The sequence below is a fragment of the Cnephaeus nilssonii genome (genome assembly GCF_951640355.1).
Source record: "Cnephaeus nilssonii genome assembly, chromosome: 4".
Classification (NCBI taxonomy): Eukaryota; Metazoa; Chordata; class Mammalia; order Chiroptera; family Vespertilionidae; genus Cnephaeus; species Cnephaeus nilssonii.
The window spans coordinates 86,651,614-86,664,758 of record NC_137075.1 but is presented as its reverse complement, the minus strand read 5'-3'; the positions used below and the strand labels follow the sequence as shown (position 1 = coordinate 86,664,758).

At 43.8% G+C, this 13,145-nt stretch overlaps 1 protein-coding gene across 3 annotated transcripts; it reads right to left on the bottom strand.

Moving 5' to 3' along the window:
- Window positions 1–2,518: 2,518 nt before the first annotated feature.
- On the bottom strand, window positions 2,519–11,501 carry LOC307098396 (acyl-coenzyme A thioesterase 1-like). Of its 3 annotated transcripts, none has more exons than XM_079769172.1 (4): window positions 10,904–11,027; window positions 7,039–7,172; window positions 5,644–5,846; window positions 2,519–3,679 (listed from the first exon to the last, which is right to left on the bottom strand). In XM_079769172.1, the coding sequence occupies exons 3-4, from the start codon at window positions 5,746–5,748 to the stop codon at window positions 3,104–3,106; spliced, it is 681 nt and encodes a 226-aa protein (XP_079625298.1). In that variant the 5' UTR covers window positions 5,749–5,846; window positions 7,039–7,172; window positions 10,904–11,027; the 3' UTR covers window positions 2,519–3,103. The 3 variants fall into 3 exon arrangements, with proteins under 3 accessions (XP_079625298.1, XP_079625297.1, XP_079625296.1); XM_079769171.1 differs by having other exon boundaries at window positions 7,039–7,215; window positions 10,904–11,019; XM_079769170.1 differs by lacking the exon at window positions 7,039–7,172 and having other exon boundaries at window positions 10,904–11,501.
- Window positions 11,502–13,145: the final 1,644 nt, after the last annotated feature.

The following is a 13,145-nucleotide window of genomic DNA, read 5'->3' as shown; positions in this document are numbered from 1 at the left end:
GGGTCCCGGGTGCTGGCTGGTAGCCGGAGGGAAGCCCGGGTCCCGGGTGCCAGAGGGAAGCCTGTGTCAGCCGCTGGGGGAAGGAAGGCCTACTATTGCACGAATTTCATGCATCGGGCCTCTAGTCTCTATATATAAAAGGCTAAGTGACCGGCCGACAGGGGCACATGCTCTGCAGGAGCTGCAGTGACTTGGCAGCGGTGGTTCTCGGGTGACGCACCTGGAACCAGAGAGGAGGGAGCCCAATTCCTTGTGGGGTGTGTGATTCCATCTTCAGCTGTGGGTTACATTGTTGCTGGTGCACTATCGCCCCGAATCTGGTTTCTAATTACCGTATTTTCCGGCGTATAAGACGACTTTTTAACCCAGGAAAATCTTCTCAAAAGTTGGGGGTCGTCTTATACGCCGGGTGTCATCTTATAGGGCGGGTATATCCCAAACTCTATATTTTAACTGGAAAAGTTGGGGTCGTCTTATACGCCGGAAAATATGGTAATTTCTGTGCACTGGTCCACTAGTTTTTTATATTAGGAAGTGAAGTAAACTCAATATCTGTGGAAATATCACAACAAAACTAAGACAAAAAAAATAAGAACAAAATATTAGACATTGATGAACTTCAACTCTAAGTAAAAAAATGAAATGTTTCTTATGAATAAACAAAGAAATTACACTGGTTGGACAGTTTACACGTCCTTAAAGCTCCAATGAGCTGGTTCAACTTGGCCACTATTCTCCACAGTTCCCAATTGGTTATCCTGCAGAGAGCATGGTTGGGCTTTAAGGAAATTCATGATGATATACCTGAAGAACACAGTGTGTGTGTGAATGTGAACAAACTTACACAAATATGCATTCTACTGGGTGGATGAGAAGAGGCAGAAATTGATGGACAAATGGCTTTGTGCTCAAATAAAATGAAGAACTACAGAGCTAAGGGAAGCAGCTTAACAAAGAGAAAAGAAACCGGATTTGGGGATTTGAGCCCCAGCTCTACATATATTTTACTATGTGAAGAACTTCTCCAAGACTCTGTTTCCTCATGGTAAAATGAGGATGACACCTGTATTACAGGTTGGTGAGGATTAAGTGACAAGCACACTGTAGTATATAAGAAAAAGCTGACAAAACAAAAAGCACTGTACTGTTTTTGGGTTTCAGGAGAAAAAAAAATGTCAAGAATTGCTTTATTAAAAAATGTAATTGAGGGAATAACACCATAATCACAAGGTGAAGCATTGTTTATTTTAAATTCAGTAAGCTTTAAAAAAAGTGTTGTAAGTCTATTGTGGAACTATTTATATCAAGTGATATAAATATTAAATCAGTTTATTTTCACACTAATCATTGTTAAAATCCCTTATGTAATTCATCTAAATAATGTTTTGCCAGCTTTCAAAATAACTAAATCTTAAAGGCCCATATGTGTAACCAGGAATATAACTTAAAATTTATTTACATTAGGACAATACCTATTCATCTAATAAGATATTAAAGAACTGAAAATATATTTGCTATGAAAATTTTTAGTAGTTTTACAGCTAAGTAGTAGTTTAGTAATTTACAGCTAAGATGTTCATTTCCATTCTTTTTGTTTGTTTGTTTTAAGTATGTTTTTTTATTGATTTTAGAGAGAGAGGAAGGGAGATGGAGAACAACAGAGAAACATCCATAAGAAAGAAACCTCAATCATCTGCCTCCTGCACGCCTCCTACTGGAGATTGAGCATGAAACCCGGGCATGTGCCCTCTCCGGGAATCTAATCTGTGCCCTCTTGGTGTGTGGGACGACGCTCAACCAACTGAACCACACTGGCCCTGTTCACTTCCATTCTTTTCTTTGTTGTTAATCCTCACCCGAGGATATTTTCTTTTCTTTTTTAAAAAATATATTTTATTGATTTTTTACAGAGAGGAAGGGAGAGGGATAGAGAGTTAGAAACATCGATGAGAGAGAAACATCGATCAGCTGCCTCCTGCACACGCCCTACTGAGGATGTGCCTGCAACCGAGGTACATGGCCTTGACCGGAATCGAACCTGGGACCCTTCAGTCCGCAGGCTCTATCCACTGAGCCAAACTGTTTAGGGCCCGAGGATATTTTCCATTGATTTTTAGAGAGAGTGGAAGTGAGGGGGAGAGACAGAGAGAAACATCAATGTGAGAGAGACACATGGATTGGTTGCTTTCTGTAGGGCCAGGGATCGAGCCTGCACCCAAGGTATGTGCCCTTGACTGGAATTGAACCCTCCGGTTGACACTCTAACCACTGAGCCAGACCGCCTAGGGCTCCAATCTGATAATATTTTTGATATTATATGCTTTTCTTGTATGGTAGGTAATTATTTATTTATTACTAGAAGCCTGGTGCATGAATTCGGATCCCTTGGCCTGGCCTGTGGGATCAGGCTGAAACCGGCTCTCTGACACCCCCTGAGGGGTCCTGGATTGCTAGAGGTGACAGGCCAGGCTGAGGGATCCCACCAGTGCATGATCGGTGTCAGGGAGGGACTGTGGGAGGGCAATAAGGCGTGTCCACCCATCTTGCTCAGTCCTGATTGGCTGGACCCCAGCAGCAAGCTAACTTACCAGTTGGAGTGCCTGCCCCCTGGTGGTCAGTGCACATCATAGCAAGCAGTTAAGCAGTCTTAGCATATCATTAGCATATTATGCTTTGATTGGTTGAACAGATGACTGGGGGACCAGACACTTAGCATATTAGGCTTTTATTATATAGAATTAAACAAATTCAATAAATAATAGTAAATAAGTAATTACTGAGCATCAATTATGTATGGGTCACTATTAATCAGCGTTCTCACTTTTCCTTTCAGAACTAAAGCCTTGTGTGTTGGGAGAGACTAAAAGGTATGCCTTGTCCATTTGTTATATTTTCTTTTCCTCCTAAACAACTGAAAAGGCATGTAGTTTATAAAAATCCTGAAAACTCATTGGTAAGTTCATTTTAACAGTAAGGAAGGAAAAACTAAGTACTTATTAAAAAGTAAAAAAAACTACATTTACACACTAATTGCAACGGCTGTTCCCAGGATAGATTAACATCAGAGATGCCACACAAATGAAAGATCACAGTGTTGGTGGGATTACCCCAAGTGTTTGTGGAAAAAAATCTGGAGTTGCTTCCAAGCATCCACCTGGGCTGTGGCATGAGCCCTGGGCTCTCCTCCCCAAATGACATTCTTGCCCAATAGGGAGTGCAGGGAAGCCCGGCACAGAGGAAAGTACGGAGGCTCAATGTAGTGCCCCGTTTGTGGGTAACAGATTATCTGCGGCTTCTCCTTACCATGGGCCTGTAAGCGTTTAGAGGCCTCATTAGCAAAGAATTCACTCTTCCAGTTGTGGTCATCCTGACCTACAAGGAACAGGAAGGCGCTCTCAGCCCTTTCCACAGGAATGAGACTCTTCTGGTCAGGTCCTTCCAAAGGGTTGTTCAGAACATCCAAAATGTCTGCAAAGCCATCTTTGGTTACCTTGATTCGAGCTGGGTTGAAACCTAGAGGGTTCAAGGTCTCGTCCTTATAGTGTAAGGCTCCTCCGACATTGGCCACGGAGCCATTGATTATGACTGCAGCAGTGATGCCCTTCAGGAACGAGGCCATGGAGAGGCAGAGATCACCTCCTTTAGAAATCCCGAGCAGCCCAACTCCTGGACCCTTTACCTGAGATAAGGACAGAGAAATAATAATGAGTCCACCAATCAGTCTGGTGAGTAGTGCCTGGAATTGGAAGTCACTTGGAACTGAGCCTAATCTGGGCTCTGCCATTTACCAAGGTTTGCAACCTGGGATATTTACTTATTCCTCCTTTCTCTCTTCCTTTCCACAATTTCTCCATCACCATTGTTGGGGACTTTAGCCTTTCGGTTCCTTGACCTCCGTACTTCCAATGACCTTTTTTCCTACCCCACTTCAGCCACTATTCCCGTTGTCATAACCTTTACCAAGTCATCATCAGTAAATACCTCATCTCCAAAATCTCAGCTGCAAGCATTCTACTCTCTAATCACCATCTTAAATACTTCTGTTCAGCCATTTTAGTGACACCTGCTTCCATTTCTTTGAGACCTTGACTACCATTTTTTTTCTATCAGTATCTCTCATGTTCATTTCCTACCCCATCCAGTTTAGATTTCAAACTTCATTGTTATTATCCCTCCCTTGTAAGCACTCTTAGCTAATACCTTTCTTCCTTTGGTCATACTTGCCTGGAAAAGTGATAACCTTGGTTAAGTCCACCTTCACTTCCTCTAAGCCTGCATTTGTACAAATAAACACTGAAGGGAAAAAATACACATTTGTGCTTGCTGGCAAATCTTTAATTTCATGACCAAAATTTCAAATATACATTCAGACTGCCTACACTTCTGCCACATTTCACTGTGTTTGCTTTTCACTTCTCCAATGACTATGTCATAGTTTCTCGTATTTGCTCAAGCCTCTTGAATTCCTCTCTATTCCCTTTCAGTTTCAGTTCTTCATACTTCATGGAGAAAATAGAAGCTGTCCAGTAGGAACTCTTCCTCATTTCCCCCCTGCCAAATATTTATAGTTCTGAATGAATTGAAGCTCTCTGCCTTCCTTCCTGGTTCCAAAAGTATCTCTGTTTTATCAAAGGCCATCCCTCTGCTTGGTTTGGGATCCCACCCACTCTCATTCTCATAGCCTTTGCTCCTACAACTACTTCTCTCTTTCTCCTCCTTCATAATTTTCTTCTCTCCTGGCTCATTCCCATCAGCGTACTTCATGCTATAGTAACTCTTACATTTTAATACCAATTCCTTGACCCCCAAAGCTACTCTGCCATAGTTTTCTCTCTTTCACAGCAAAACTGTGGAAAAAGTTGTTTGTAGTTGTTCTTTCTTGTCTTCTAATCTCTACTTAGTCTCCTCCAGGGTAATTTGGATTTGCACTATTCTACAAGGACTGATCATGTCATAGTTACCAAAATCCTGTATTATAAATGGCCATTTGATTGACCTCTCAACAGCAGTCTTTTTCTTCTTCTCATGGCTTCTACAACAGCACTCTTGACTGGGTTCAAACATTTATTTGTCATGAAAGTGCTAGGAATTAAATGATATTATTATCCCCATTTTTCAAAGGAGGAAACATAAACTAACCCCAAAGCTAGTATTTGGTGAAATCAAAACTCAAATTTAACTTTTCTCTATCCACATCTTATTCTGATTCCACTATACTCTGTCACTTTTTCTAAGAGCTCCTATACTTCCATTTACCATGAGCTCTAACTGAATTGCAAATTAATCTTCTGTTCCTCTGATACATTAAACTGGGGCCATCTGGAGGCAGTGAATCCTTTCCCCCTTCCCTCTACTTCCTGTGTCAAACCTAGGGTTCTCAAATGTGTTGGGGCTTATTATGAAATGCTATATACCACTAGAATTTAAAATTCCATAGTGCCAACTAAGAACTTCTTTACTAGTAGGAAATATGTCCCAGTAAAATGTGATTGCATAGAAACTGTATATGGGAAGTGACTATAAAAAGGTGGTATGTTGGAGGTAAGGAGTGGCTGTCATGAATTAGTCAAGTTCTTGAAAACCAAGGGCATTTATGAAGAGGAGACCTGATATGTAGACCACAAAACTTAGAGAAATTCCAACCTGAGGGTGATTAAGCAGGTAGTTCACAGCTTCTTCAAAGTACTCCAGGTGGAGGTTTTCTATGCTCTTGGGGAGGTCTTCATAGCTATAGTAAGCCAGAGCCATCACAGCAAAACCTTTCCCAGCCAGTAGACTAGCTCGATATTCTGGAAGGCCACCTCCAACTCCAAAAATGTCCACAATCCCAGGAAAGGGTCCGGGTTCTTTGAAAGAAACAAAACACAAAACTAAACTATTCCTGAAACACTTTTTAAAAAAATTAATTTTAGAGAGACAAGAAGGGAGAGGGTGAGGGACAGAAATATCTATTGGCCGCCACTTGCACACCCGCTACAAGCCCACAACCTGGGCATGTGCCATGACCTGTGATCTGGTGCGTGGAAGGATGCTCAACCGAGCCACACCAGCCAGGCTGTTAATGAAACTGTACAGCAAGCATGTCAAACTCAAAGGCTAACACGGGCCAAATAAACAAGGTTTAAGTTTATGTGGGCCACAAAAAACCAAAAGCTTCAATTTCCATAGAAATGTAGGTTTATTTTAATAGAGACAATGCTAAATACAAAGGGCTGAAATAAATGAGTAATCGTTAACAAAATAACAAAACATTTTAATAAAAATTAATATTTTTCTTGAACATTAACTTACCAGACACTGAATAACTGCACAAATTAGTAAGTGTAATACAAAAAAACCTATTTTTCTTGTTCTGCAAAAGCGAAATATTTCCTGTTGTGCACACCACACAAGTCAGTATAAGACTAATGACATGGCAATCGGCTGCTAAAATATTCACTGCTAGTATTAGTGGAGAAAAATGGTGCACCTGCGCATAAGGCAAGTAAGGGAAATGATTGCAAAACGATTATAGTAATCAGTCATTAGTGAACATTGTAGTTCATTATTAATAATTATGTATAACGGGATATTATAAAAAGTTATGAAATTTGTATTAAAATGTTTCTTACATACCGTTATATTAGCTGTGCCGCATAAATATTCATTGTGGGCCACATGTGGTCCGTGGGCTACGGGTTTGACATGCTTGCTCTACAGTGATGTCAAAAGCCAATTGTTGCTTACTTGGTAATGTCAAAGTTTTCTTCATAATCAGAAATGCTGAGAGACCCCTGGTCTTTAGAGATCCAGACAATGGCATAGACTAAAGCCCCACAGATTTTTACAAAGATTATGAATTACTTTGTGGTTAAAAATAATTCACAGACAATGAAAACAGCAAAATCATTGCCCTCTCCCCCCAAAATTGACAATGCCAGATGCTAGTGAGAGTGCAGGCAACTGGAACCCTCATGCATTGCTGGTAAAAATGCAAAATTGTACAGCCACTTTGGAAAACAGTTGGGCAGTTTTGTATAAAGTTAAACATAAACTTACCATATGATCTAACAATCTCACTCCTAGGTATATTTATCAAGGAGAAATGAAGATTTGTGTCCACACAAAAACTTGTATGCAAGTGTTTGTAGTGACGTTATTCATAATCTTCAAAGATTTGAAACCCAGATGTCCTTCAAGTGGTGAGTGAATAAACAACCATATAATGGAGTACTACTAAAAAGCAAGATACATTGAGCAACACAAATGAATCACAAATACATTATGCTAGACAAAAGGCTACATACCCTGTATGATTCCATTTACTGGGTACTTTGACCATTTACAGAAAAAGTTTGTATTTAACGTGCAAAGTTTAAAGAATAATAAAGCAAACACTTTATACTACCATTTAAAAAAAATCAGTACTAATTGTCAAAGGCCCCTGAATATCTTGCTCCTTACCTTCCTTTCCACTGTCCTGGCTTTTATTTTTTATTTTTATTTTTTTACTCCCCCTGCCCGCCCCTCTGCCCCTCGTCCCCCAACTGTCCTGGCTTTTATTCTTTTGGTTTTCTTTACCATATTACCACTTATGTGTGTGTGTGTGTGTGTGTGTGTGTGTGTGTGTGTATTAAACAGTATTTTGTTTATTGTGCCTATTTTCTGAATTTTATCTACATGGGATGAAATTGAATGTATTCTGGAATTTGACTGTTTCATTCAACAGTTTTTGAAGTTCATTCATGTTGACTCTTGTGGCTGTAGTTCAATCACTTTGCTGCTGTAAACATACCTCAATTTATAATTTTTATTGTTGTTGGACATTTGGAATGTTTGCAGTTGTTTTTGCTCTTACAAACAATACCTCTTGGTGCACATGAACCAGGAGTAGAATGATATAGTCAACTTTCTAAGTAAAAAATTGTTTTCTTGCCCAGCCAGCATGGCTCAGTGGTTGAGCGTTGACCTATGAACCAGAAGGTCATGGTTCGATTCCTGGTCAGGGTATATGCCCGGGTTTCGGGCTCAATCCCCTGTGTGGGGCATGCAGGAGGCAACTGATCAATGATTTTCTCTTATCATTGATGTTTCTATCTCTCCCTTCCTCTCTGAAAGCAATAAAAAAATATATTTTTAAAGTTTTTAAATTATTTTCAGCCCTGGTCAGTGTTGTTCAGTGGTTAGTGTTGGCTTGTGGACTGAAGGGTCTCAGATTTGAATGCCAGTCAAGGGCACGTACCTGCATTGCAGGTTCTATCCCTGGCCCCAGTTGGGGCATGCGCAGAAAGCAGCCAATTGATGTGTCTTGCTCACATGGATGTTTCTCTCTCTCTCCCTCCTGATCTGTCCCTCCCTTCCACTTGCTTAAAAAAAAAAAAAAAAAAATCAGCCCTAACCGGTTTGGCTCAGTGGATAGATAGAGCATTGGCCTACAGACTGAAGGGTCCCAGGTTTGATTCCGGTCAAGGGCATGTACCTTGGTTTTGGGCACATCCCCAGTGGGGGGTGTATAGGAGGCAGCTGATTGATATTTCTAACTCTCTATCCCTCTCCCTTCCTCTCTGTAAAAAAATCAATAAAATATATTTTAAAAAATCAATGAAAAAAATATCCTCAGGTGAGGATTAACAACAAAAATTTTTTCCAGGAGTAGATGAATATATTCTTGCAGTGTGAACTCCTTTTCCTCTACATACTTGTAACAATTGGTAATATTAGACTTCTAAATTTTGAGGGTTTGAAATGTGTAGTTTTATTTTGCATTTCCCTGATTCCTAATAGTATAAGTATCTTTTTTTAAAAAAAATCCTCACCAAGGACATGTTTGATTTTAGAGAGGAAGAAAGAGAGAAAACAAGAAGTGATGTGAGAAAGAAATATTGGTTGTTTGCCTCCCATTCTCTCCCCGACTGGGATCAAACCCTCAACCTAGGGATATGCCCTGATTGAGAATAGAACCCGCAACCATTAGGTATACCAGACGACACTCCAACCAACTGAGCCACTTGGTAAGGGCAGGATAAGCATCTTTTTATTTTTTTCTTTGGCCAATTGCTTTTTATGTAATGTAAAAATTATCCAATAACTTCAAAAGATTTCCAGTTAATAGCAAGAGGCCTTCCTCCTTCATGCTAATTTTCTTAAACCTTAACATATATACTGTGGGAGCCTGGCCTGTATGGCTCAGTGTACCCAGGAATCAAGAGGTCATCAGTTCAATTTCCTGTCAGGGCATATGCCCAGGTTTCGGACTCCCCAGTTGAGGATGTGCAGGAGGCAGCCAATCGATGATGTTTCTCTCTCATTGATGTTTCTATTTCTCCCTCTCCCTCTCTCTAAAAATCAATAAAAACATTATATATATGTATATATATATATATATATATATATATATATATATATAGTGGGAATTATAAGCAAAGTTGTAAAATTGAGAAACCTTTAAGAAATTAAAAACTTGAAACTTCCTATAAATGGTTTTTTTAAAAAGTACAACTGTCTGGAAAATATTATGCCTAGTGAAATAAGGCAATCTGAGAAAGACAAGTATCACATGATCTCACTTATTTGTGGAATCTAATGAATAAAATGAATTGACCAATAAAATAAGACCCAAAGCATGGAGGCATGGAACAGATTGACATACCTCAATGTGGGATTGGGATGAGAAGAGATAAACTAAGAACTTACATACTTACTAGAGGTCAGTACATGGATTCATGCACCAGTGGGGTCCCTCAGCCTGGCCTGTGGGGATCGGGCCAAAACCAGCTCTCCGACATCCCCCAAGGGGTCCTGGATTGTGAGAGAGTGCAGGCCAGGCCAAGGGACCCCACCAGTGCACCATCGGGCCGGGGAGGGACCACGGGAGGGCTCCAGGGCGTGCTCAGCCCAGCTCGTCCAGTCCCCATGGGTTGGACCCCAGCAGCAAACTAACCTATGGGTGGGAGTGTCTTCCCTCCGGTGGTCAGTGCGCATCATAGCGACTGGTACAACGGTGGAACACTTAGCATATTAGGCTTTTATTATATAGGACTAGAGGCCTGGTGCCTGACATTTGTAGGGAGCAGACCTAAGCCAGCAGGCGGACATCCTCCAAGGGGTCCTTAGCGCCGCAGCAGAGGTGAGAGAGGCTCCCGCCACTGCCGCTTGGGCTCACCAGCTGTGAGCCCAGCTTCTGGCTGAGCAGTGCTCCCCCTGTGGGAGCACACTGTACACCCGGGGCAGCTCTTGCGTTGAGCATCTGCCCCTGGTGGTCAGTGTGCATCACAGCATCTGGTTGTTCTGCTGTTTGGTCAATTTGCATATTAGGGTTTTATCATATAGGATAGGATAGGATATGCATAGCCCATGGACAGGGGCAATAGGGTAGTGAAGACCTGGGGGGTGGATAGGGGTTGGGAGAGGGTGATAAAGGGAGGGAAATGGGAGATATCTGTAATAGTATCAACAATAAAAAATAACTTTAAAAATTACAACTGTCTTTTCCTTTTCTTTAGTGTTAATCCTCACTGGAGGATATTTTTTACCATTGATTTTTTTTTTTAAGTGGGGGGTGGGAGAGAGAGAGAGAGAGAAACATCATTGGTCCCTCCAGTTGGGGGATGGAACTTGCAACCCAAGTATATGCCCTGGCCAGGAATCCTACTGGCAACCCTTCGGTTCACAGGCCCATGCTCAACCAACTGAGCCACTCCACCAGCTGGGCCACTCCGGAGGGGCAGGATATCTTTTAATGGACCTCTCAGTTTTGCAACTGGCAGAGCCACCTCCCAGCCAGCCTTACATTCCATTCCAGTCTCCTTGACATTTTAACGCCCCACGGACCTCCTGAACATTGGGAGCTACCTCCATCCTCTCAGTAGAAGCGGAGGAGGTTAAAAAAAAAAAAAAAAGGAAAAATTGAAGTGGTGTCACTCACCCGGTGGCAGGAAGAGCGTGGCGCGCACCCGGCCCGCGCGCACCGGCTCCCGCCGCACCCCAGGCGCAAGGAAATCGCGCTCGTGCACCGTCCGGCCGAGGAACCGCCCCCCCTCGGGCTCGTGGCCATCGAGCACCTCCAGCTCCACGGCGAAAGGCGTCTGCACGTCCCGCTTCACCAGCCGCAGGAAGGGCTTCTCGGGCTCCATGGCCCAGAAGAGCCCCATGGGCTCGAGCCCGGCGAAGCTGCCGCCCAGCGCGGGCGCGCGCGTCAGGTCCAGCTCGCCGCTGTCATCGGCGCTGTAGTACGCGTGGGCCCGGAAGAGCGCGCCCTTCTCGTCGCGCAGGGATGTTCGCAGCGTGACCGGCTGCCCCCTGGCCAGGTCGCTCACAATGATGCGCAAAGGCTCGTCCCAGCGGCTGCGGCCCGCCGGCTCCAAGGTCAGCGTTGCCGCCATCCTGGCAGGGGCCCAGGAGACTGGTCCTTTAGCACTCAACTTTGGAGTTCTGGGCAGTGCCCAACTCCTCAGGCCCCATCGGCAGAGTCCAGACACTCGCAGGACAGCAAGAGAAGAGTCCATCGTTTTTGCGACTTAATTTCAGACCGCGGATCCACTGAATGGGGATCTGGAGAAAGTTAGAACTGGTGTTTGACAGCCTCTAATGGCAGGCGGCCCATCTGCAGGCTAAGAGCCCAATAGGCCAGGGCAGCCTGCTAAATGGAACCTGGCCCTGCCAATCAGCAGCCCAGTTTTTTTGTTTGTTTGTTTGTTTTTGTTGTTGTTAATCCTCATCCGGGAAAATGTTCCCATGGCTTTTTAGAGAGAGTGGAAGGGAGGGGGAGAGACAGAGACACATCAATTGGTTGCCTCCCTCATAAGCCTGACCAGGGCCAGGGATAGAGCCTGCAACCAAGGTACATGTCTTAGACAGGAATCGAACCTGGAACCCTTCAGTCCGCAGGTCTATCCACTGAGCCAAAACGGCTAGGCAGTAGCCTATGTTTGAAAGCAAGAGAGATCAGACACACATGAACATGCTTAAAGCCTCCTGGCTGAAAAACATCCACCTTTTTGGGGAAAGAATTTCCTAGTTCTGCCTCTCAAACGCCCTTGGGCCTGTGCAGTGGTACCGGGGTTGCCACTGAAGGAGCCTGGCACAAAGCCGTCTCCAGTCCCCACTCTTGATGGCTAAATAGTGCAGGGCTGGAACTGAGTTTTAGCACTTCGTTGATAATAATCATAGATCTTTTAAAATGTGCAGCAGGGTATTTTGCTTATAGTATTTGTGCATCTGATTACCTTCCACACCATGCCACATCTAAGGGGCCTGGCATATTACTGTGTGAGTAAAAACAGCCAAGTGAGGTAATAATTATTGTTATATACTGGATTCTCATGTTATTTCTAGGCAAATGGTATCTCCTCCTCATCCTGGATGTGAGGTGAAAACCTTTTCCTACCTTTTCATGAATTATAGATTTTACTCTGTGGTGGATTTTTTCATCAAACTTCAGTTCAGGCCTCTTCCAAGACCTTGTACTTGATTTTACATTTATAATTTCACTAGAGGCCCGGTGCATGAAATTTGTGCATGGGGGTGGGGGTGGTCACCTCAGCCAAGCCTGCACCCTCTCCAATCTGGGTCCCCTCTCACAATCCTGGACCGCTGGCTCCTAATTGCTCACCTGCCTGCCTGCCTGGTCGCCCCTCACTGTCTCTGTGTGCTAGCCTAATCACCCCTAACTGCCACATCTGTCGGCTGGTTGCCCCTAACTGCCCCTCCCCCCGCCAGCCTGGTCACCCCTTATTGCCCCCCCTGCTGGCCTGGTCACCCCCAACTGTCCCCCTCCTGCTGACCTAGTCACCCCTCACTGCCCTCCTGCCAGCCTAATCGCCCCCAACTGGCCCCCCTGCCAGCCTGGTCACCCCTGACTGTCCCCCTGCTGGCCTGGTTGCCTCTTACTGCCCCCCTGCCAGCCTGGTTGCCCCCAACTGCCCTCCCTGCTGGCCTGGTCGCCCCCAACTGCCACCACTGCTGGCCCAGTCGCCCCACACAGCCTGCTGTTCAGTCGTTTGGCCGTTCCTCACTAACCCTCCTGCCGGCCTGGTCATAGGCAGCCATCTTGTGAGGGTGTGATGATCAATTTGCATATTACCTCTTTAATATATAGGATATTCTTTTCAGTAGAGTAATCTGCAAACTGCATATACTTTAAGCCCCCTATTGACCTCAAGCAAATT